Below are 25936 nucleotides of genomic sequence, written 5' to 3' on the forward strand. Positions count from 1 at the left end.
TGATCACTATTCCAGTTTATTGTGAAGACTAATATTATGTATTTTTGAGTTTCAGCTCCATGGAAAAGATATCCAAATATTACTTTTTCACACCTGAGTGAGTTCTGCATGCATTACTGCAATGACAATTGCCAAAAGCAATAAGCAGTTACAAAAAGTAGAAGGAAATTGCAAATCACAAAGGAATACCTGACATCCAAAAGAGGAATAAAAAGACATCTCTACAACAGTTTCTTATGTCACAACACTGAGCTTCCAGTGGCCTTCCTATTGCAAGGAATGGATCTGCTCCAGACTTGCTCCAGAAATACTATGTCATCAAACATTTCCAGGCCATTCAAATTTCATTAATGATCTTTTTTTGGTAAAACTACAGTAAGTTACTTTCTCCTTATGTCTTCTAATGGGGGCAGGTAGCTAATGCCTGCTGCAGGGGTTATAGCTTAGTTGTGCATTTTTTGCTTAACAAAACTCCTAGTTTAATCCCCAGCAACTCCAGGCTGGGTTGGGAAAGCACTCTGCCTGAAATTCTGAACAACTGTTGGCTGTCCCTAGAAGGACCAAATGATTTGAGTGAGGAGAGTGATGTTAAAAAAAGGTTTTAAAAGGTTAGACTTTGAGTTAGACTGGGGTGGGACTGAGAGAAGGGAGTCTGAGTTGAATGATTCCTAAAGATCAAGTCACTTTAAGAGGAGTAAGGGAGAGAGTGTGTGATGTTTTACATGTAATAAATAATCTGCTCTATTATGTTTAACTTCTATAAATAAATATAGACCTGTTTTTATACACGTAAATTTGTGGCCACTAGAAATGCTATCTGTCTGAGAGCTTGGACTCAGACAACGTATATGTGGTAGTAGCACTGAATATAGCAGAGTGGCATCCGCTGATGACAAAAGTAGCATAAGTCCTCATAGGTACCTTGAGGACATTTAGATGGTCCCCAAAGTTGGTGTCACTCAGATGGGGATCAAGAAAAGCAATGAGGACTGTGGAAATCAGCACAACTGATGGATTAATGGGTATAAACCCCACATTTGGCAACAGCGGTACGATTGCCTAGGTGGCATTGCCCAAGTGTCAGTCACACAGTTTGTGCAATAAGCATTGGAAAACCCCACATCTGGCGACAAAAGCAGTGGGATGAAGGGTGGAACTTCCATATAAAGGGTGGAAATCCCACATTTGGTGGCAACTGTGAGACTGCACAAGGAGGAACCCCAAGTTTAAATCCTCTCTTACTATAATTCATAGAAGTTTATGCCACATATTTTAAGGGTTTTAAGCTGTCATAGTCCTTTAGTTGTTTCTGCTACAACAGAAAATGGCTATTTCTCTGCAACGTTTTTACACATTACTCATACATTCTACGGCAGTGTGGGCAATAGTCGGGGCTGGAATAATGTACTGCCCCCCCCCCCCACATGACCTTGGAAAACCACACCTCTCAGCTCTGATTTTTAAAAAAATATATATATATATATATATATATATATATTAAAAAGCTATATAACTCAAAAAGCCCCACCCCTCAGTTCTCTAGAGCGTATGGAGGCAATTTTGCCATAAACTCCACAGGCTTTTTAAAACAAGAAACTAAAACCAATTCTTTTCTAGATAGCTCTTATCTAAAACAGCAGAGAGATCTGGTTAAAAAACATGATAAAAATGCGGGGGGGATTTTTATTTTTTTATTTTTTAAAAATCAAAACATTTAAAATATATACATATAGGTGCCTTTGGAAGCCTCAAAAATGGCATTGAGGAAAGGCATGGGTGAGATGTAGACAGCAAGCTGCACTTTGTTCACCTTTGTTCTACACCAGGAAGAATTCTGTATGAGAGATCTGCTATTTCTGGAACAGAGCCCATCATGGACTCAATGGCTCTAGCTATTTCAATGAAATTTCATTGCCTAGAGATTTCCACTTATACTGTGTCCTCTCCAGCATGAATGGTGTTTATCTTGTTAAATGACAAGATGCTAACAGTGACTGATTCACTATGTCCATGCCTCAGCTGGGTAGAGACATCCAATCTCTGTCTTCTAGAACCTCAAGAACCTTAGACAATCTGACCTTGCACCACTGAGTGCTTCTGTGCAAGGCTACAGCTTGTGCAGCTGAGTACGCCCCTCCATATATTGCCCCACCACAATGGCAGAAAGGACTATTTCTACTGGATTCTGGCATTACTCCTTATATCAACATAATTTTAGTGTTCAGAATAATTTGGCCAAGTCTACTGCAATAGAAAGACAGCCTATTAAGCCATGTGCCTCCATTTTAAACAAAATTCAGGTGATATACATATACATGACCCTCTAATATACTAGGAATTTCTCCGTTGTACTATTTTTGCCCATTCTTAGTCATTATATGGTATTGACGTTATCAGACAAGGGAAAATGGAAGTATAACCCAATGGCAATCTGAACGCAATCATGGGGTTTAACGTTATCGTGTGATAACTACCACGCAATTTCGGGCAATGGGAAGTCCGAATACAATCATGGGGTTTCACGTTATTGCGTGAGAGGTGATCACACACAATTTCAGGCAATAGCAAGCTATTTTCGGGCAATCGGAAGTCAGTTCGAACACAATTCGAATTCACATAAATTCGTTGAACTAGCAAATTCACATGAATGCATTCTGACCCCACTTTCTTTTCATTCGAAATTAAGAGAAATTCCTCCCGTGTGATAAACTCCTATGTGAACATTCTGCCTCTCAGCTTTCCAGTATGCCAGTAACATGAAACAAAATGTGATCATAACTGAACTCAGGAATAGGATGATTAAAAGCGTTTACTGCACAGGTCACTCTGAAGTTCCTGTTGAGCAATCAAACTTATATCCAGGTGGACATTTCCAAAATCAGGAAATCAAGAGGAAACAGGAGAAAAATGATCATGATCATTTGTAACACAATACTTTTAGAAATATACCTTGTTCAAATTCTTTGGAATTCAACTCATTACTTGTCTCTCTTAACTTTTTCTCTAGGCACCACACCCCCAATTCCCTAAGTGGTTCATCACAAAATCGCCACTACAGACCATACAGCATCACTGTAATCTTTTTCAACCTTCCTAACTTCCAATCATTTTTCATAACATAGTGCCTATATAACAGCCCTCTCAGTAGGATCTCACAGGGATGCGTGCAATGGTGTAACACTACTTCCCAAAACTGTTTCCAGACATCAGAAATTATGTTCTCACTAACCTGATCTAAAAATGGGATTTTTACATATAGTCTTATTGCAAGCTTTAAATTTTTCAAACAAAAAAAACACCCTGTGATGTACAGTAGTTTATTATTCCATCATCATGTGGCAACTTAAATCATACACAAGACTGTGTGATTGTCACGTTGAAGCCAGCAATTACTGAGGGTCAAAGTATGCGGAAAGAAGCTACAATTTTGGTTCATAGTGATTTCCAGAGAATCGTCAGAGGAACAACTAACTCATTAGAATCATTATATCTAAATCTAAAAAGTGGAACTTATGATTCCTCTCTCGTAATTCAGCCTTGTTGAACTGCAATCTGTTTTTGATATATACCTTTGCCAATGTACCATTATCACAGTGGACTGATATGAGAAGAATGGATATGAAATTTGCTTCTGTCAACATATACTGGCCAAGAGAATGGCATACAAGTTCCACAGGCAGAAGTACTCTATGGCTCCCCTCTTACCATTTCTAGGACACATTTTTTGCTGCTACAGCCATCATGCCAGGTCCATTCAGTGGCTGTTGGAAAGTAGGGAATCCAATAAGCACCTGGTTATGTCCCCACAGCCTGATGCCATGATCTGCTGAGATCCGCTGGATCCTCCTGACAATGGCAACATTCTCTTCAAGGGAGAAGAGAATTCTAACCACCAAAGTCAATAAAAGATGACAAATGTAAGCTGGACGTACACTACTATAAATCATTAAAAGAAAGCCAGTCATGGTATAGTTCACTGGATTCTTTTTCTTTGAGAATTTAAATGAACACTTCATTTTTAATTCAGAGCTTAAGTTGAATGCAAAGTTGTCATGTTCAATATATTAAAAAATGTCCAGAAGGCAGTTCTGTTAGCCTGCTGCAGCAAAAACAAGAGAGTCTTGTGGCACTATAAAAACTATTATACTTCACATAAACTTTGTTGGGCATGGGCTGCATTCTCCCCAAAAGTCAGTATATTCAAAGTCTCAGTATATCAAATATCATATCCCCCTACAAAGAAAGAAAAATCTAAGTATTTGAAGTTAGAAATTAGTATGTAAAGAAATCAGACTGCTGAGTCTAGGTCCTTGGAAAACTTAGGCAACTCATATTTCAACATAACACCAGCACTGGAGCAAATAAAAGCCAAGAGGAGATACTTATATTCGAAGTACAAACTACATAAAACTATTCAGGGTGGTTTTGTATTTGGACTATGAAACTCCTCAATGAGCATCGCAGACTAAGCAAAAACGATCAAACAATGAACTGTGTTGCTGCTGTCTGACATATAAATCTGCAACTACTGGAAAAAATCCAAGTTTAACTCATCCCACGCTATTTTCTCAATGGAGACAAAGTGCACTGTACTAAATGTCCACTTGAAATTTAGTGAGTACATAATTTAAAACATACATGGCTAGTCTAAAGCCACCTGCACTCTTCCTGTATGTTTTTTTTAAAGAAGTAAACTGGCTTATTTAAAGTTGATCAATATGGATAGTTTAAGAAGATGCATGAAGAGTCTCAAAAACATCAGCCACTGGTTGCATATTACTAAAAACACTGATAGTCCGAAAAAAGAAAAGAATCCTAAGCAAAACCAACAACTAAGTGGAGGGAGAAAGAGACTGCATTTCTCATTCAAATTAGGAGAAAAAACATACAGGAAAATTGACATTTATAGATTTAGTTGTAATACCAACATCATGATACTTTGGCACAATACCAACTAATGAATATGTTTAGAAGATATGCTGTATATACTCATCTATAAGTCAAAAACTTTATGCCCCAAAACTGACCCAGAATCCTGGGTGGAGTTATATACATGTCAATAAAGTAAGAAAGGTCCTGAAAGAAGCTCTACCCCAATTCTCCCTACTTCTGTATCTCCTACTTAGCCAGGAAGAGAGAGTGTAAGTGTCCCTTTGCTTTGCCCAAGGACTGCAAAAGAGGCATTGGTTTTGCAAGGAGGGGGCATGCACACAGAGGTGGGTGCTTCGCTGATGCCTTTGCTTTGTCCTTTATGTCCTTTGTTACATGCCTCTAAATTCTACCTTCGACTTACCCATGGGTCATAAAAATCCAACATTTTGGCCTCAAAACCTTCTCTCGACTTATACATGAGGTTGACTTGTACACGAGTATATATGATAACTTGACTTAGAAAGTCCAAAGTGCTTTGCAGTCCTAATGTCAAAGGCTGTCACAGGTATAGGAAACCAAGATACAGCACAATACATTTGGATATTAAAATACCGTAACCTTATCCATATAGTGTTGACCTGGCACAAGACCTGGATTCAGTTATTGACTGCCTCATGCCACATTGCAGGACTGCAAATTTACTTGCCTGGTAAGTCAGGAGATGATACTTATCATTACTTGACTGCTGAGTAATACATGACATTCAGGAGAAATGCAACAGTTCAGAAAAAGCAACACTACCTGTCTTAACTAGACCTTTAACTGGCTCTCCAATAGCAGAAAGAATCTAGGCCAGTGGTTCCCAACCCTTTAATACAGTTCCTCATGTTGTGGTGACCCAAACCCATGAAATTATTTTCGTTGCTACTTCATAACTGTAATGAAATAGGTGTTTTCCAGTGGTCTTAGGCGACCCCCATGAAAGGGTCATTCGAGCCCCAAAGGGGTCCCGACCCACAGGTTGGGAACCAATGATCTAGGCCCTGAAAACATATTCATAAAGTATACAATGACCAATCCACAGATACATGGGATGCAAACAGATTTAACAATGAATTCCCTATGATTCTATAAGCAAGGCTCAGAATGTTTCTAAAGGGTTTCTTGGTTTGTTTTAAAAAATGTGAATGTGTTTTTTATTCTTCTAAAACAGAAAATATGATCCTTTCTACACACCATTTTCAAGTATCTTCTTAGTTCCTTGCTCAATATCTGATGCGGTCATGAATTCACCACAATTCTGTGCCACAACATAGTTATGAGCCACAGGCTAGCACCAGTCTATTCAGTACAAACTATGCTCCACCCCGCTGCTGTTCTATCCCTGAATGACTGAAACAGAAATGAACCACTACAGGAGCAAAAAAAAAAACAAAGAAAGAAAGGAGCACAAATTGCAGACCAATAATTAATGTTTAGTCAGCTGGTTAGATTTAAATGATTTACATTTTAAAAAAAAACACTTTCCATAAAAATGCTGAGAGTTTTAAAGCTTCCTCTTCTCTTCAGGAGAGAATATTTCTAAGGCAGTGCCTGCGACAAAACTTGGGATCATGTAAAAACAAGGGAGAATGCTTTTCTTCATAACAAGTGAATTTATACAAATTAAGGAGTCATACAATTAAACATTTTTTCCTTTTGTAGACATATTTAAAGAACCCATTCGTTCATGTGTCCTGAAAAAGTAATTACAGAGAAACTATGAAGCACCAGATTTAGTAGAATTATTTAGAGCATTCTATCTTTATGCTGTTTGTTTTTCAGAGAAAAGTGCCCATGCTAATATATACAATAGAAAGGTTTCAGAGGACTCAAGAGAACCTGAGGATTGCAGAATTGCCACCAACCCCCTCCCCCCCAAAAAAACAACTTTCAGTGCATAGCTGAACATAGGTTATCATAAATGGATAATTCTTGCCACAGTCCAATGAAAACTGGGTGTATGTATTGGGCTTGGAAAGATTACTGTTAAAAAGAAAAAAGAAAACTGTCATGGAAGTGGAATGGAATGAAGAGGTTGGAAGAGATACATAGGTGGGGTGACCAGATGTCACAACCACAATGAGGACAAGGCACTGCAAAATGTCCAACATTCAATAAAAATGTTGGACATTACAAAATAAAAGCTATAAAACACTAATATAAATATAAGTAATCAAAATTTACAAATATAAATTAAAAAAACCTTCCTGATGCCCCCCGATACCATCGCGCTCCCCACTCTCACACGCCCACGGGATAGGCAGTTTATGTATTATCACATACAATTCATAGCACTGTTTAAATTGCATCAGTTTATTGTGCCTAGGTGTGTACCAGTGAACAGCTGGCCAGATTTAATAATTTCAGCAAATGTGGCCAGAAAATGGCACATCCATAGATGGGAAATGGCAAGGTTCACAATCAAAATTCCATACAGTCCCAAGAGCCAGAGAAAACAAGCAGGGCAGTCACTAGGTGTTAAGATGGAGGAAAAGGAGATGTTATATGTACGTAAAGGCTAGATGGCAGGCAAAAGTAGACATGATGAAAAAGCAAGTCAGATTCTGTAGAAGAAGCTTACTTGTATGAATGGCCAAGATGCAGAGGTTTGTAGAAATGCACAAACTACGTGGGTTCTTTGTGTGTCTACATGATCTTCTTTTCTATCATCAAAGTCTATTGCTGCACCATGAGTCAGCTGTTAGCTTCCCCTCACTTCCACTGTGCACCTTGTCCCATGCCTGAGGCGGCAGCCATGGCACTGCCAGATCTCCCCAGGACACATCACTACTGGCTCTGGAGCCCCTCCTGAGCAGGACAAGGAGGAAAGAGCAGAGAAGGAGCCCTCCCTCAAATGGTGCCTGGACCATCCTCCACCCCTGCCCTCCCTGTTTAGCAGCAAACATTTATCTAATAGAAACCTATATTACATGAGTATACTGCATTAGCAAATTTTTCCTTCCTTTCCTCAAACATGGAACTGTGGGTCTCTGGAGCACTACCACATCACTACTTCACAGGTATAGTTACATGTTTTAATGATTCAGTGACTTATGATCCTCCAAAACTGTATACAAAGCACATAAAACATGTACAAAGCTATGTTTACCACTTGCAACCGGAGTTATTTTTAGTTTTCCTCTCGTAATTGAGTTTTTCAGGAAGGCAATTTATCAAATATCAGCAAGGCAGTCTTTGCAAATTCACATTAAAATGTACAAAGTAAATCTCAGCTGGCAGGGAAAGAGTTTGGGGGGAGCAGAATTGCTACAAAGCAGCTTTTCTTCTATCTATTTCAATATGCTCCATGCCTCCTCCTTCAATGTTTTGTAGTATTTTATAAGTCTTGAGATTCCAGTGTCATCTAACCTAGATGCATTTGTGCAAGTTATCCAATATAAGCAATCGTTCAGCCTCTGCTGCTGATTTTTAGTGTTTTATTGAAATAGTGGCATTTCCAAGGAGTTATCACTGTGGGTTTGTTTATCTGTTAATGAAGACTTCAGTCTAGTATTATTCCTATGCATTTCAGAAATCCTAACTCAAGAGCAACACAATAACCCCTTTAAGGTTCAAAACTCTAAGGCGTCATTTACTTACAAATTACAAGTAGTTGGATATTTTACATTTTTTTCTCAAGCTGGCTTCTCATTTGACTCGTTAACTTAAAAGTGCCATAATATTAGGCACACTATTCCAGTTGTATCAGTGTTATGGACACTTAATGGTCTCTAACCATCATTTATCATATAATCTATCTACATTTCTGTAGCTTTGATTTTAGATAATTTTAACTGTTTTAAATTTTATTGTAATGTTTTTAAAATCTGTGAGCTGCCTTGGGTCCCTTTGGGAAGAAAAGTAATGTATGTATGTATGTATAAATAAATAAATAAAATTTGTAGCTAAGAATATAGTGCACAATCCAGTCAATTATGGAAAACATTTTTAAAGTTCTGGGTTCTCCTGCCTAACCAAACAGACATAGCATAAGAATCCCTTAGGGTGAATAGGAAATCTGTGCCTACCTCCCACTTCCCCAAACCACACATCCCTCCATACGCACTTGATTCTCGTTATTGATTCCCAAGACTAAGAATAAACTTGTACCAAGCAGTGAGAAAGTGCTGCATGGGAATGTGAGATGAGTGTATAGATATTCAGCTGACTCTACTGCTGCATATTCATCCATGTGAAGCAGATCCTAGTGGAATGTTCCATAACTAATTACTAATCATAGACCGTGAGGCAAGTAAAAGGTATTCTCCTGTTAAAATTTCTGTGTTTTGCAGTAGACCCAAAAGGACTTCAAACTCTCAACGGTTTAACAACATCCTACCCCTATCCCAAGGTATACTGCTGAAATGAAGAAAACATGGTGTAATGAGGAACCGACTTTTGTTTGGGAGGGCTATGAGACTCATTATGTACTTAAAAACAAATTCCTTGGATGATGATGATGATGATGATGATTATTATTATTATTATTATTATGCTTTATTTATATAGCGCTGTAGATTTGCACAGCGCTGTACATACAAACAATAAAACAGATATGAGTAAACCTGCCCATAGCATACAATCTAAGGAGGATTAGAATTCTTCAATTTTAAGTATGTCTTTCTGCACCAGCCTCCAGTTGTGAGCTCTTTGTTCTGGTAAGAACAAAGCAGATCCTGCAAGCCTGACACATGCCATCCTTGTCATAAGCACAGGTCCCTGAATTACCAGGATCCCCATTTGTGCTCTGCAAAGGGACACAGTGAGACAGACGGCTGCCTAATCCCAAAATGACAGCGCACCAGCTCTCTTTCTTTCAAGGAATCTAAATGTCTCTGTAGGCTTCCTGGTAGCCAGAAGAACTAGTGCCCATTCAGGATCACAAGTCTGCTTGAGAAACACAGAACTTTTCTCCTGGCAAGCAGCATATCAATGTTCTCTAGAAGAAGAGCAGTAGTAGATCCAAGTGACAAAACAGATGCATTGTGCCCTTGCTATTTTTGAATAGACCTCAAAGTATTGCCTGATATTTCTTTCAAGTATAGGAAAAAAACACCAACAATCTGCCTTACAGTGGAGGGTTTAAGCATTAAGCTGTTTTCTGGAAAAGCTGCCAAAATGCATAAAAACTGGTCGGTTACATTGCAGTAATCTGTAAAAGTCACAACAATCTGGCTTCTGCAATATCACTTAATTTTATGGCAGTTGTGGGTTTTTTAAAGACTGAAGAAAGTTTTGTTTAAGTTCTATTCTTTTCAATAGTACAGCTAAACAAACCCACAGGAATCAATGACAGATGTTCTTATATTGGATTCATTACAAAAAAAGGAGGCACTTCCTTTTGTTGAGAGAGATGTTTTTGCTTTTCTTTTGTCTTCCATTATTTTTCAAAAAGTTGAACCACGTGTCCATCTGGCCCAGTATTATCAAAACTGACAGTTCTCCTGCACTGGAAATGTAAGGGGATGAATTTAGAACTATGTGGATGCAACAGATGTGTTCCATTACTGAACCAAAGCCCTTACCTAATGAACAATGTTTATTTTATGGTTCTATTGGTTTAATATTCTACCTTTTTTTAAAACAACTCTCTCAAACATTCAAGAAGAAATTAAACTGTAGTGACTGAAGATACTCCCAGAATGATATTCCATAAACTTCTTGAATTGTTTCATGTCCTATTCAGATTACAGGAAATTGTGGATTATTTACACTGGAATCAGTGCTAGCAATGATCAATGAATCTGCAGCAAACTTAGCTTAAATAGAAAATCTGCAACATTTTATTTTCATAATTGGTTCTGCTCATGATCATGTTCCAGAACATGCCTTTCTAAAGCACAGGATTTTGTTCAAGTAATAAGCAGTATAATAAATTACCTGCCCAAACTGCATAAACTTTGCATTCACTTTACTTTTAGCATTCTGACCTATTGATTTTTCTTTGTGTTTTCCCACTTTCAAGTGAGTAAGTGAAGCCCACCTATATAGAGACCACACAAAGCAAAGATTATAGGATTACAGAGTGCTAATAAAGAAGTGGACTTTGACTTTTGAACCTTTTCAGCTCAGAGGTGAACAAAAAAAAATTGGTGACTGAAGCAGAAATGCAAAAGGTGAGAGAATAAATGAGGTCACTGAAAATTTGATGTAAGGATATCCCCAAAAAATTGTCACATGAGGGAAATAGCCCACCCTGCCTCATAATAAGGTTATCAACTAACAATTCCAGAGCCTGAATATAGTGATTTCTATTTAGAATACAGTACTACTGACTTTTACTAATCCATAAACACAATATTATATCTGGAGCTTTAGCAGAACAAATACAAATTAAGTGGCATATGAGCCAGGGATAATTCGAGTTTGGTGAAATTTCTTCATAAATTAGTAGTTTAACTTCTAGTCAAACTGCAAATGTGTGTAGCTATGTATAGGGGTAGTTCTTCCGCTTTTACAAATGGGGAAAATATTTAGCAAAACCAACATGCTATCCTGTTTACATGTACTGCACCAACAGCCAACAAGAAGTTCCCCATCTCAATCTGTGCATTGGTGAAAACACGATTGTCAGAGATGCAACCGTTAATGTAGGTGACCTCAAAGTAAAATTCTTCCCTTCTCTTAGGCACAAACCACATATTATAAGCCAGTGTGATTAACTAATATGATGACACTTCTGTAATTTCAAAAGCTACTTCATGAAGGAAAAATAAATGTGTGTAGCCCTTTCCTTTTCCCATGGCTCCTCTTCCCATGGAGTATATTCTTTATCTAAGAGTGAGAAGTCTACTTAAAGAGCCATTGAGCATAAAAGACTGGGGGAGGTTTCTCCAACTTCACAGCCATCAAGTACTTTTATATCGGGCAGGAGCACTGCAGTGAGAAGAGGTCCATCATACATCTTGTAACATTCAAAACCTAAATTTATGGCAGTGTGCGAGTTCTAACAGAAAGATTTACTTAACTGACCAGCTCATGTAATTTCAAGTCTTTTAACTTTGACAGAAGCACAATGGGATGAAAAGTGCTTCCTGCAGCACTCGTCTGAGAATGACTGCAACATTTGAACAGCTGAAAAGCTGTTCAGTGACTAAGGCCTGTTACAGACTGCCAAAATAAAGCTGCTTCGGGTCTCTTTGGAGGTATGCTATTTAAATGATGCATGCATCCTAAGAATCCGGAAGCTGCACCAAAGCTGCACTCCAGTGCTTAGGAATGGAGTGTGGCTTTGGCGTTACCTCCGGACTCTTAGGACCCATGCATCATTTAAATAGCATACCTCCAAAGAGACCCGAAGCAGCTTTATTTTGGCAGTCTGTAACAGGCCTGAGACACTATTCACTGAAAAAATCCTGCCTTGAGATGAAATCACAAAAATAGGACTTGGATGACTTATAGGACTTTTAAAGTGAGAAATCTCATATGAATTAAGGCAATACATGGTTGTGACAGCATGGCTTTTGTATTTATACCTTTAATTATCTAAATTACTAAATCACCATATCAGAAATTTCTCCACTTAACATTACTTTAGCTCAGAGTGATCAAACTACATGTTACACCCCAAGGCCATTTTATACCCCCAGTTGGGGTGGGTGGGGATTGCTTTGCTCCCAAATAGCTAACAGCACCACCAAATCTTGGCAAGGGGCATCTTTGGCCATTTCACAGTATTATGGAGTGTTTCAGGCCTAGAGATCTTTTTTCGAAACAGGAAGTGACTGGAGCCGACTTCATTTGCCAACTTCAGGTTAACTATACAAATCTAATCGGGACAAGTTAATCACCAGATCTGATTTCTTTCTCTCTGTAGAATAATGAAATCCTACTGAGTCATTCCTAAAAACTTAAACCTCTCTGAGGTGGCAGGGAGAGCCAGGAAGAATGTCTTGGGCACCCTGCATTCAAATCCAATTCAAGCATAAGACCATGGGCCAGTCAGCATAATCTACCTCACAGATAAAAGTGCCTGAATGGAGATAGCGTGGACTTTCACACTGTTGAAGTGACAGAACAGCATACTTCTACTGACAATCACATTTATTTACTCTCTTGATAGGCCAGCCTTCAGTGTATAAGCATACTATTAAAAAAGAGCATACAACACCATACATAAGAACAGAGGAAAAACAGTCATGCTATGGGATAGTAAAGCTCATTGGTTTATTTGGTTTTTGGTATTACTCTTCCTGAACACTGTATAGTTTTGACTGGTTCAGAAAACAACATTTGTGGGACAGATAACTCAGAACTAGTGTGCCACTCTATTGATAGCTGACCCCATGGTCAGCTTATCTTTATTGGGCATACCACTGGACGTGTTCACAATGAGTTGGCTAACGAAAAGCAAAAATCACTGTTTCTAAGCTTGACAAGACCTATTTAGCAAATTAGGGATTAGTTTGTACTTGATTCAATACTACAGGATGTTCAAAAACTTTCCTGCGTTTCAAACTTGTTCTCTACTTTCTTTTGAAGGGTCGGGAAAGGTAGTATATTACAACACAAATATATAGCAATTCGTCTCCTACGCATTTAACTAACCCAGGATCCAAGCCCTAATCCAAATCTTTGGCCAAGAACTATTTTTACATTTCAGGAATGTGGCTGCTTGGTCACTGTCAGATTGAATACACAATAAAAGACTATGCACGATACCCCCTTTGAATTAACTGAACTGTATGCTTTGAATTAATGAGATCTAGCAGAAAGAGAAGGATCCAAGTTCCAAATTCTTGAAACACAGTTTGGAGTCTCCAAACCAAGTTCTATGAACTATGCATAGTACTAAACAGTTATCATGTTTCTCTGAAGGACTGGAGTTTAGAAGTAGTTCATTTTAAATGGATTATCCACAACAGTATAAAGAAGCAACTCCTACTTTCAAGGGAACCTAAGTAAATGAGTTTAAAATTTGCAGACTGAGTGTTAAAGCAACTCTAAATTCATTTCAGAATTATTAATTATATCATAATCCTTATCTGCTCTAGTAAAAGAACATAAAAACCATAAAGCAATATGTTAGTGTTTAACATAAACATTCAGAAGACTTTGAAGGTTCCTGAACAGAGATAAAAATACCATATTTAATGAAATTATAACAGACAATGCAAACATATAAAAAGGTGGGAGGGGAAAAAGGATATTATCTTTTTAAAGTCGATAGTTCTGTGTTATGTTAGTTATTTAAAAACAGAGAAAGAATCACTATCTGCTGCCCTGTGAAACTGAAAACAGGCAGGAGCAATGAATGTGCTAATAAAATAAATACTTCTTTCAACAATAAAACTGTTTTGAAAACATTATGTCAACAAATGTTAAAGTTGCTCTATAGGAGTTAATTTTGAACATTCCCATGCACTTGCTCAAGAAACATATCCCCACCAACTGTTGATCTTTGACACTATAGCAACAAGTGAACATTTCTTCTGAAGGAATGCCAAGTATGTGATGGGGGAGGGATGTGGTCACAACTTTATAGACTTAACAAAAAAGTTAATTGGAACTACAGGCTATCAGCTGTGTTCCACGTATTTTGCCAGCAATGTTGATAGAATTCTGTTTTCAAATCTACTTGGTGACCAAGTGGAACCATTTCATATACTGTATTAACAAAAAATGAAATTTACAATGAAATGTATTGCTAAACATATTGAGACACAGGGACTGTATTCTAATGTCCAGTCTAAATACACAGATTTAAATTACAGAACAGAATTTTACATTTTAACTAAATGCACATGAACTTAAAGGTTAATCAGTTGTGGGATTTTCTGTGGCTGTCTCATGATCAATAAATGTTCGCTAGGTGTGAAATCTAACCATTGTTTCTAACACAGTGGTTCCCAACCTTTCTAATGCCGTGACCCTTTAATACAATTCCTCATGTTGTGGCGACCCCCCCAACCATACAATTATTTTCATTGCTACATGCAAATATGTGTTTTCCAATGGTCTTAGGCGACCCCTGTGAAAGGGTCATTCGACCCACAAAGGGGTCCCAACCCACAGGTTGGGAACCACTGTTCTAACACCACAGTAAGTTTCCATATTCATAATTCCTACGGGCTGTTCCACAATGACAGCTCTTATAGCTCTTCTCTATCCATGGTCTGGTGATGAGATCCATAGTATTCAGATAGGTATATACATTTTTGTAGTAAATCTTTATCCAATCACACTGTTGCTTAATACCACTTCAAGATACAGCTTGCTGCCATTTTGCACGAAGTACACTCTGCCTTCCCTGCGTTGCTTCCTACTGGTCAGAATGCAGTGCTGACATACATACCTGCATGAGACAGGATGTATATGCACATGAATCAGATATAGAAAGAGTATATGAGCCTGTCTGATGAGTTTGGGAATGCTGACAGCAGGAGCAAGCAGATCGTAGCAAGGGCCTCTAGCCATCATCCCCAGACACACCCAACAATCATGCAACCCAGAGGACTACATTGGCTACCCCGACCTAGAAGGTATCAGTGGAGAGAAAGCATCAAGAAAAAGGTTGGAAACTGAAAACACTTCACAGTTTTCACATGGATATAGAGTAGAGTTCAGGACACATATGCATGTGCTTCTTCAATTTAAGTATTCTGTAACCCAAACAACCACAGCCAGTGTGGTGTAGTGGTTTCAGCACCGGACTACAACTCTGGAGATCAGGGTTCAAAACCCCACTGAGCCATGGAAACCCATTGGATGGCCTTAGGTAAGTCACACTCTCTCAGCCTCAGAGGAAGGCAAAGTCAAGTCCTCACTGAAAAAATATTGCCATGCAAGTTCCATGACGGGTTTGCCTTATGGTCACCGCAAGTTGAAAACAATCTGAATGCACACCACAGCCCAAGCAATATTACTAAAATAGTATAGTAGCAAAAAAAAAAAAATCCCTTGGATTACACTGCTATATAGGCTCAGTAACATGTACATTTCTGATAACATGATGTTTGCCTCATCATATCAATACTTCCAACACCACAGCTGTTAAGTTTCAATTTAAGTTTCTAAAACTGAAGTAACTTTTATAGTAATGGTGATGAAGGATCTTTGGCCTTCCAAAGGCTGGCTGGACTCAATTCCATTCAGCTTCTGTCAACATAGCCAATGGCCAAGGACAATGAAAGCTAGAGTCCAACATCTGGAAGGCCATAGCCTTCCCACTCCTGGTTAATGGTAATATCAAATCTAACACAGTGATTTACCCTTTTTTCTTTTTTAATGGAGGATATTAATTTAACCAAAGAAACACATGCTACTGAGAACCATTTGTTAGTTAAACATGTTGGTCAGCAGATCAAGCCTCCTGGATTCACCATTCAACAACATTAAACCATAGTAAAACTTCAGGAAGTTTACAAGCTGTTTATTTTAAGATTTTTAATCTGATCCATTAGAAATCTGAGAGCATGCTGCACTGAATTCCATTTCAGTAAATTAAAAGTTCATTAAAAACCATTAAAGTTAACAGCTGAAACCATTAGAACTTTCTATCCCTGTCTTTTTATTTATGTAATTTATATCCTGCCCTTCTCTCAGTGTGGGACCCAAAGTGGTTTATAACAAACATTAGAACAAAGTACAGTACATCCTTGCCTTACACGGGGATCCATTCTGGACCCTCCCCCCCCCCACGCAAAGCAAATAGCATGCATGCTCGAGTCCCATTGGATATAATGGGGATTGTGCATGACACGCGGCTCAGTGCATGTGCCACGGGTGCATGCACCATTATTAGTCCTGTCGTGCGGCTTTCAGCGTAAGATGAAAGCTGCGTAAGAAGTGCCCACGTATGACATGGGCACACTGTACAGTTGGTCTTCCTTACCCATGGATTCTTTATCCATGAACTCAAGCATCCACAAATTGAAAATATTAAAAATATACAAAAATTCTAAATAACAAAGCTTGATTTTCATATCTTATGTAAGGGACACCATTTTACTATCCATTGTACTTCATTGTATTGTATTTTACTATCCATTGTAAATCACTTGAGCATCCACAAATTTTGTTACCTGGACCCAAACCCTAGTGGTAACCAAGGCTCACTGTATAGCTAAAGACCTGATGGTAAAAAAAAGTTTTGGAAAAGTATATAAGCTACCCCACTAAAACACGAACATTTACAACAATATTAAAGCACTTTAATTATGAAAATAAAGATAAATGTACAGCATACACAAAGCATTACAAGACCATTCTGAATTATTTGTAGCCTATTTTCCTGTGGAAGATAATTCCACAGCCTGAGGGTAACTACCAAGAAGACCCTCTCCTGCTTCTTGCCAGGTAGTCCTGTGACAATACCATTAAAGATCCTCTGAGGATCTTAAAACTCATGCAGATTTACACAGGGAGATACACGTTTTCATATAGTCTGGACCCAAGCTATGTAGGGCTTTTATAGGTAATAACAAACACTCTGAACTGTGCTTGGAAATGAACGTGTTCTTCAACCACAAGTCTGTTGTTTGGTTCACTTATTAAAGCGTCTTCAAGTGAAACACACTGATCAGAGTATAAACTTGGATGTGTGGGAAACCAGTGTTTAAATCTTAACCATTAAGTTCATTAAGTGGCCTTTGGAGGTACCCTTTCTCGCTTTCTCTGCCCGAATTTGCATCATAACACTGTTAATAACAGTGTTCTAAGCTTCCTGAAATACAAACATAATGGATAAATTGCTGTTTGTCCTTTTTGTTACAGCTTCAAGTATTACTGACATTAATGAACCCACAAAAAAAAACCTTACATTCTACGAATCATATCTTTGTTTATCTTATAAATACTCGTTCCATTTTGTGATTAATTTCTGTTTCAATATTAGTAACCAGTGTTAGTTTGACCTTACTATTTATGTTTTTATAGGCTTTTAAAATTTAAGCAGGCATAGTCAAAGAAGTGTTGCCAAAAAAAGGCCCTTTAAGATCACATACAGGGCTTCATTTGACATCTCATGACAGCATGAATATCAAAGCTAAGGCTACATCACTTCCCTCCATTATTAAAACAGTTAACCTCTGGATTTCACATTTTTTTTCACAGATCTCAGTTCAAAAAGGCCATGTACACTCGTCCCTCCACATTTGCGGATTTGACTTTTGCAAATTTGATTCACAGATTTTATTAATATGTTCTCTCTAGGAATATCTAGGTCCTAGATGGAGAACACTCCACTAAGCATTTGCAGTTCCTCCAGCACAATTCTATAGTCAATGTCTGGCAGACGTTGATCACAGAGTTGCACTGGAGGAACTAGAGATTCCTAGAGAGGTGCTGTCTCAGGTAAAAACATAGTGTTTTTGTTATTTGCCGTTTTTCCACATTCACAGGGGTCCTGTGCTCCTAACCCCAGCAAATGTGGAGGAATGAGTGTATATTTTAAAGAACATGTACACAGTTCAAATGCAATTTGTGTAGATTTTAAAAATATAGCAGAACAAACTTAAAGACAAAGCAAGCCTGAAAACTGACAAGCCTGAAAACAATTAACAACTCAGAAGCCATCCATCCATCCCTGTTGCACCTCCTTCAATCAGACCATGCTACTTGGGACCAATGGGAATCATACTCCAAAAGTCTGAGAAGTGGTAACCTGTGGGAGGATATATTAAAATAGAGTTTTGCATGATGAAAAGATATAGCAAATTTCAAACTCATGCCATGTTCCTGTGCTACAGCAATTGCAGAAACATTCACTTCCGATTTTGCTTAATCACAAACAAACTGATTAAAGTTAACTGTGTCTTGTCTGAAACACTACAATTCAAAATCATAGTTTCGGATAGGCCACAGTCTGTCAATGCAGGTGATTTAACAAGCTGGGGTTAAAAAAGAACAGAAGCAACCATTTCTGAATTCTTCCTTGTAACCACACAAGAGGAAAGAAGAGCATATAATCCTAAAGTTCAATTAGAAAGGTTAAGACCCAGAGAGTATGGCTTTTCCAAGAGCACCCAGTGGGTCTCCGTGGCTAAGCATGAGATTCGAATCCTGGTCTCCGGCGTCATAGTCCAATCCCATGATAGGTTTACCTTAGAGTTGCCATAAGTCAAGAACAACTTGACGCACACAACAACAAAGAAACTTGAAACTTTCTCTGAAGGATTACATTGATTTTGAGGAGAATACAATAATGAAGTAGTATTCTTAATGTATAAAATGTGACATTTATTCTTCCCAAATCTTTTTTCACTTTAAATATTAGGGCTGCACTTAACATTTAAACTATTTTTGATTGTTTTAACAAGTACATTTCTATACTGCTTATCAGTGCATTTAAGCACTCTCTAAGCGGTTGACAATGTGTAAACTAATTACGGGACAGGAGTTTAATATTCTATGAAAAAGACTACAGATTTATTCAAAAGGGCCTTTCCTAGGGAAAAATTGTGCTAATACTCCACTGGAAACAGATGTTTAGCAAAATCCTATTGAAATTAACTTTTAACATTATTCATACTATTTTATGTCTCACACAAAAAAGCATGATCAACTTGCTCATAAAATGGGTAATAAAAGTAACTGGTGATAAATTTTAAATTTGTGTTTCAAAACCATAGATAAACCTTGCCAATGATCCAGTCTAATGTTTCAAAGAGCTGCAACAGGCCTCACATTCATATTTTTCTCTCTCTCTTTTCAGCACAGATGCAGGTAGAGCTGAAGCTATTATTTCCCATTCAGATATAGCCACAGTTTATCAGTTCATCAAAACCTTAAATGTGTTTAGCCTAAACTATGGTTTGCAGAAACAAGTCAGTTTCACACATCACCATTGCCAGTTGTTTCACCAGGCATAATTAAGATTAATCTCAATTTGTTAGATTTGGACAGGACACAAAACAGCAATTAATGTAAAACAGAAACAAAAGCTTCCAAAATCCTGCTTACAGTTGCAATGGAAAAGTAAGGCTCAGATGTGTCTGATACCAGGGTTCACTATGACTGATTCTTAATACTATACTAAACTAGGTTCAGTTTAGTCGTTTCATACTAAGTTATGTTTAGTTAAGTACTTTAAGGATACTAAACTATGTTTAATACTATTTCCAACTATCCCAGCACTGGGCATAATGCTAATCCATATGAATTTAGTTCAGATGCGAAAATGTTTCCCTGCTGCTCAACAAGAGATAATGTCACTTTCCCCATGACGAGAAAAACAAAATTCTATATAGTAAAAAAACAAATCACTGCTAGTCACAACAAACAAATCTGATAACTCCAACTGATGGCAGTAAGTGGCAAAACAAAATCATGCTTTCAGAAGTAAAGTTCAACTGACAGTAATCCAAGTAACCAGTCAGAAATATGATTAAAGGAAAGAACTATTTATGTATGAAAAACACTGTTGAGTTACAGATGTAATCTATTACAATCCTTTTCAAACATACCCCTTTTCTTATTTACTCAGGAAGTTCTAGCTGTTAGGTTTTAGCTCTGTGTAACTCCACCGCACAGAGGAAGTCAGTAAAGAACAAAAAAATCACCACTTCCTCTATACATATGACACAAGAAAAAATTGCCACAGTTCCTACTAAGCATTTCTCGGCCCTTATTTTACTGAGTAAGGAATTTGCAACAAGTGTACATTTCAAAGCAGAGGAGTTAGCAAGAAACAGCTGACACACCTTCAGAAAGAATGGCTTCTTTCAAATAAAGTAGAACATCTGCAAATTTTCTGACATCGTTCACCAACTGCATGATGTACTCTGGGTCCACAACAGTGCTGTCATAGCAGTCAGAGTTGGAGCTAATGCTGCTCAGTGAGCTGCTTTTGGTGCTGCGCCCCATCCCCCAGCTTCCTGAATTAGAGATGGTGAAGAAATTGGAGGTAGACAGTTTGGTTAATCCTAAACCACGCTTGTTGCCGCCACCGTTCTGTCGCAACATCCCAGCCACTGCAGAGCCTATAAAATTTCCACAGTTAACAGTCAGTGCTTCTTAGGGTCCATCTGCAAATCAAAAGAGTCCTGAGGAGAAAAAACAAAACAGGAGTCAGTGAAAAAAGAAAACAGATATGAAAGTATAAAATAGATTTTAACATTATCTCTAAATGTTAGGTGTACTTTTTTATCTTAAAAGTATTTATGTAATGGAAGATCAGAACAGATCACCTACACAAAACCCATTCCAGCTGTCACTAGAGTATCTTCCCAAAATCTATTCCCTCATATGTTACCCCAATCAGTTATACCCTTGTCCCACCATTTTTAATCTTTCTAACCAATGCACAAAGGTGCTTAATTTCAGGATAAATTTATACTAAAATTTAAAGTTTGCATACATTTTTTAAAAAAATAAAAGAAGCACACATTTTAAAACATTCAACCACAAAACAAACTACTACCAGTGAGAAACAATTTCCTTCTAAGGCTTATTTCATACATTATGCACCTGTTTACAACTAAGGCACACATTTCTTGTCAATTGGGTATAGGCTGCACAAGGTGCAGTTAGGGCACATGATCCCTTAACAGTCTGGAAAGTATTAATTCCAGATATACATATATACTCGTCCATCCACATTTTCTAGGGTTGGGGGCACAGGACCCCCACAAAAGTGGAAAACCTGCAAACAACAAAAACACCTCTCTAGGAATCTCTAGGTCCTCTAGTGCAATCCCATGGTGAACATCTGCCAGACACTGACCACAGAATTGCACTGGAGGAGCTACAAATGCCTAGTGGAGTGTTCTCTCTAGGAATCTCTACGTCCTTCAGTGTGACTTTTGGTTAAAGTTAACCACAGAGTTGTGCTGGAGATATTCCTAGAGAGAAAATATTAATAAAATCTGTGAATAATCAAATCTGCAAAAGTCAAAGCTGCAATTGCAGAGGGACAAGTGTAGATTGATAAAACTCCTTTGTATATGAAGGAGGCACTCATCCTGGGTTGTTGAGCACCTTCAAGTCATTTCCAAGTTATGCCAACCCTAAGATGAACCTATCATGGGGTTTTCTGGGCAGAATTCCTTCAGAGGAGGGTTGCTTTTGCCATCCTTCCTCTGAGGCCGAGAGAGGGTGACTTGTCCAAGGCCAAATGAATGGTTTCCATGGCCCTGATCTCCAGTCAAAGTCCAGCACTCAAACCACTACACCACGCTTGCTCTCTACCAATTGATAAATAGAAAACTAGATCAAATTTATCATACTGTAATGTATCCATCCCCTGAAGTTTTATCAGTTAGGCAATACTCTTGATTACTGTGTATCCTTTATTAACATTCTGGAGAAAAGGAGGCTGAAGAAGTCATTTGCATTAAGCCTGAATACTAAATCTTTTAGAGTTTGTCTCTGAACATGCGCCCAAAATCAAGACCAATCCAGATAATGGAATTTTTTCCACTCAGCATTTTAATGCAAAGACTTTAATCTTTGTCTAAAAGCAATATGAATAAAACTGCACGATGTGAAGCGCTCACAAGTATAAAAACAAGCAGTATCAACAAGGAACCTGGTTCATTGAACCCCATGGTAAGAAGATCATCTTAGGTGATGTTTTCTTTAAACTGTATTATGCAAAACCTTTCTGAAACCTTCCCAGATTCCCATTTTCATAGCAAGCAACCTGCAATCTTACCCTTCAACATGCAAGGGCTGGGAGCGAGACAAGCAAGACTTGCTAAACACAGAGGTGGTTTTGTATCCCCAAGCCTTGACAGGTTGCAGTCAGATCCCACTTATCTTGGCTTCTTCTCATGAATGATAATACTCACTCTCACCCACAGAATTAAAGGTGACAACTTTTAATTTTGATATAAATGAACTTGTTCTAGTTGTGGGGTTGGAAAAAAAAGCATTTTAAAAGATTTACTAACATCCTTCCCATAAACACTGAGCAGAATTAATCTCAGGCACTACTTGCAACCATGTGTTACACCATCTTTAAGAGATAAAAAGATGTTTTTATCAGTATATTATAGATTTCAAATGCACAAAGGCAAACTCTTGAATTCCTCCCATATACTTGTTCAGACAAGAACACAATCTGTAGGCAGGCAATCTCTATATGTTTCATAACAACAACAACATTCCCTTTAGAGAAAAATCCTTCCTTCTTCCCCAGAGGAACTGGACTCCCTCAGTAATACTGAACTGATTCTTTGCATGTTTGCTCAGAAAGTAGTGGAGTAAATCTTGGCTTCAACAGTACCCCTCCATTACCCCACCTCTTATCAGATGCCTACAGGGTCAATGCCTAGCTCCCATAAGAACTAGTCTATGAAAGCTTATGCTACAACTTCTTTCCCACAGTGGTCGAATTCAAAGATATAGCAGTGTTAGTCTGTAGAATCAGTACGTGGAGAGATCTTGTAGCACCTTTGAGACTGTTAGTCTCATTTGGAGACTGTTCATCCATTTTGAGACGGTTAGTCTCAAAGACGCTACAAGCTCTCTGTACACACTTCTTTCCCGCAGGAGTTTATCACACCGAGGAGATCGGGAGTTTATCCCGTGAATATCCCAGAAAAACTGCATAATTATGCAAAATCATTTCACACAACGTTACACCAAACTCTCCACTAAAGCGGTCAACAAAGAAGCATCAACATGCACCTTTTTACTTCCAGGATTTAGGCAATGATGCGATTGCGCACGGTAACCATTCGCATGACTACTTGCCATATCCGCTTAGTGTGCGGGATGCTTTAAACACGCTTTAGTAGCTCTTTAATGCTGAAATCAGCCCCGGTGTGATAAACCCCTGAAAGTGGTTGTAAGCTCCCTTTCGCATCCTGGCATATTAGATAGGAGCTGTGCCTCCGAAGAACTCTACTCCCAGAAGCATGCCAAGAGAGTTATATTTACGTAGATGCGAGCGAACCGAGGAGTCTGCCTCTTTAAAAAGAAAACGAGACGAGTCTTCCTTACCAAGCCCCAAAAGTTATCCAGGAGAGTTGTCAGCAAGCCATGAAGTTCACTGATGAGTGACTTTTGGAGGCAACTCCCTCTCTCTGTGTCTCAGCCTCAGGCCATGGCAAACCCCCTCTGAACCAATGCTTTGCCAAGCAAAAGGGTGGCAGCAAGTTGTAAAAGGAGAGGAAATGGAAGAAGGAAGGGGTCAGGCAGCAGAGGAAAAGGAGCACTGACGCCCACACCCAAAGAAATGTTGTTGACAAGGCTCCCTGTGTGCAACAGGGAGGCAGAGACCTCCAGGCTGACTGACTGACTGACTGACTGCGCCCCCGCCCCTTTCAGAGGCATGGCTGCTGCTGCTGCTGCTGCTGCTGCTGCTGCTGGCATTCCTGGCCAGGCGCGCTCCCGAGGAGGAGGGGGCGCGCCCCCGAGAAAGGCAGCCCTGGGGCCCCTGATGCAGAACTGCACGTCCTCCTCCTCCTTTCCTATAGAAACTCAATGGGAAGGAGACGTTGAGGCTGCAATGCAGAGCCAAGGAGGAAGGGAGGTCTAGGGATGCGTCCCACATTGCAGATAGAACCCACAACAAACCACCCTTCCCAGAATTCCATAGTATGGAGCCCTGGCACTTCAAACTGGTGCCAATGCTGGTTATCCCCTGGCTCCCTGTCACTATGGTCTATGACTCTGGGTTCGAATCCTGACTGGTAACCCACTGAATAGACTTCGAGCAAGTCACACTCTCTCAGCCTCAGAGAGCTCCACCACAGTGGCAGTGTTTTCATCGTGTGTGAAGACTAAAAACCATTTCTGGGTCCAAAATGCCACTGTGCCCTCTGTGCCCCTGGCAAAAGCCCTCTGGCCACGATAGGGTCGCCCTAAGTAGTAAAAGTCGAAGGCACACAATAACAACTATAGGTTGTAAACTCCGAGTAGCGCTTCCCTCTCCTCAAAAGGAAAGGCTGGCTACTTCCCAGCCACCTCGAAGTTTACTTCCCCCATGTGGGAGCCCAGAGGAGAAGGAGAAGAAGAAGACATGGGGAGGGCGGTGTGGGGGGGGGTGTTGTGTGTATGTTTTAATGATATTGTATGGGTTTTACTGTAAGCCGCCTCGATCTTATTGGAGAGGCGGGGTAGAAATATTTATAAATAAAAATAATAATTTATCATTATTATTATTATTATTATTATTATCTATTATACTTATTATAATTATATATAATATATATATAATTATATACTATATACTATATATATATATTAGTTATTTATTTATTATAAGCATTAATTATTATAATTAAATATATATATATACACTATTATTTATTATGTATATTATTTTTATAATGATTAAATATTATTTATTTTTATTATTTAATATAATTTATTATTGGTTATATATATTTATTAGATATTATTTATTATAAGTATTATTTATTACAATTATATATATATATATATACACTCTATTATTTATTATTTTTAAATAATATTTATTTTTATTATTATTTATTATAGTTATTAGAATTATATATGTACTATATATATATATATATAATTTATTATTATTATTATTATTATTATTATTATTAAGGTGCGTGTGTTTTGTGATTGACAGGCGCCGTCGTCGTGCCCTGGCCCTCCCTCCCCTCCTCCCCCAGCCTCCCCGCCCTCTCCCTCCCTGTCAGCCCCGCCCTCTCCTCCTCCTCCTCCTCCTCCTCAGCTGAGTTCGATTGCGCTTACCTCAATGGCCGAGAGGATTCCAGGAATGTTTAAAAAATCAAAACCACGGCGGGGGGGGGGGGAGGGAGGGAGAACGGAACAGCCTCAGAGCCGGCGCGAGGACGGCAACGAACCCTCGCGCGCCAGGAGCAGCAGCAGCAGTAGTAGCAATAGCAGCGGCAACCGCCACATCCCCAATCTCTGCGCGCGACTACCCGCTCTCTCTCGCTCTCTCTCTCTACCTCTCAGACTCAAACACCACTGGAGTCAGAGTGCTGCTCCAACCAACGCCGCACGCCCAGCCCACCCCCCTCCTCTCCAAACGCCGCCTCCCATTGGACAGCTTCGTCCTCCCTGGGCGTGGTTTATGCTAATGAGGAGACTTCAGGTAGAGGCGGGGTAGGAGCGGGGAGATGCTGACTGAGGGAAG

General features: G+C 38.8%; 1 protein-coding gene across 3 annotated transcripts in view; it reads right to left on the reverse strand.

Annotated features, from left to right (window-relative positions):
• The window catches only part of ARHGAP29 (Rho GTPase activating protein 29), an 82309-nt gene extending 56612 nt beyond the window's left edge, over nucleotides 1-25697 (reverse strand). For 2 of the 3 annotated variants that reach the window (XM_089515706.1, XM_089515709.1), the window contains exons 1-2: nucleotides 25528-25697; nucleotides 20556-20897 (exon numbers count right to left, since the gene is read on the reverse strand). In XM_089515706.1, coding sequence (XP_089371832.1) covers nucleotides 20556-20817 — 262 coding nt within the window. In that variant the 5' untranslated portion in view covers nucleotides 20818-20897; nucleotides 25528-25697. Of the gene's footprint in view, nucleotides 1-20555; nucleotides 20898-23799; nucleotides 24024-25527 lie in introns of those variants that run through there. The other variant, XM_089515707.1, reaches the window with a different exon arrangement.
• Between the last annotated feature and the right edge of the window lie 239 nt (nucleotides 25698-25936).

Source organism: Sceloporus occidentalis, unplaced genomic scaffold, assembly GCF_023333645.1.
Source record: "Sceloporus occidentalis isolate IW3139 unplaced genomic scaffold, rSceOcc1.0.p SCAF_3, whole genome shotgun sequence".
Classification (NCBI taxonomy): Eukaryota; Metazoa; Chordata; class Lepidosauria; order Squamata; family Phrynosomatidae; genus Sceloporus; species Sceloporus occidentalis.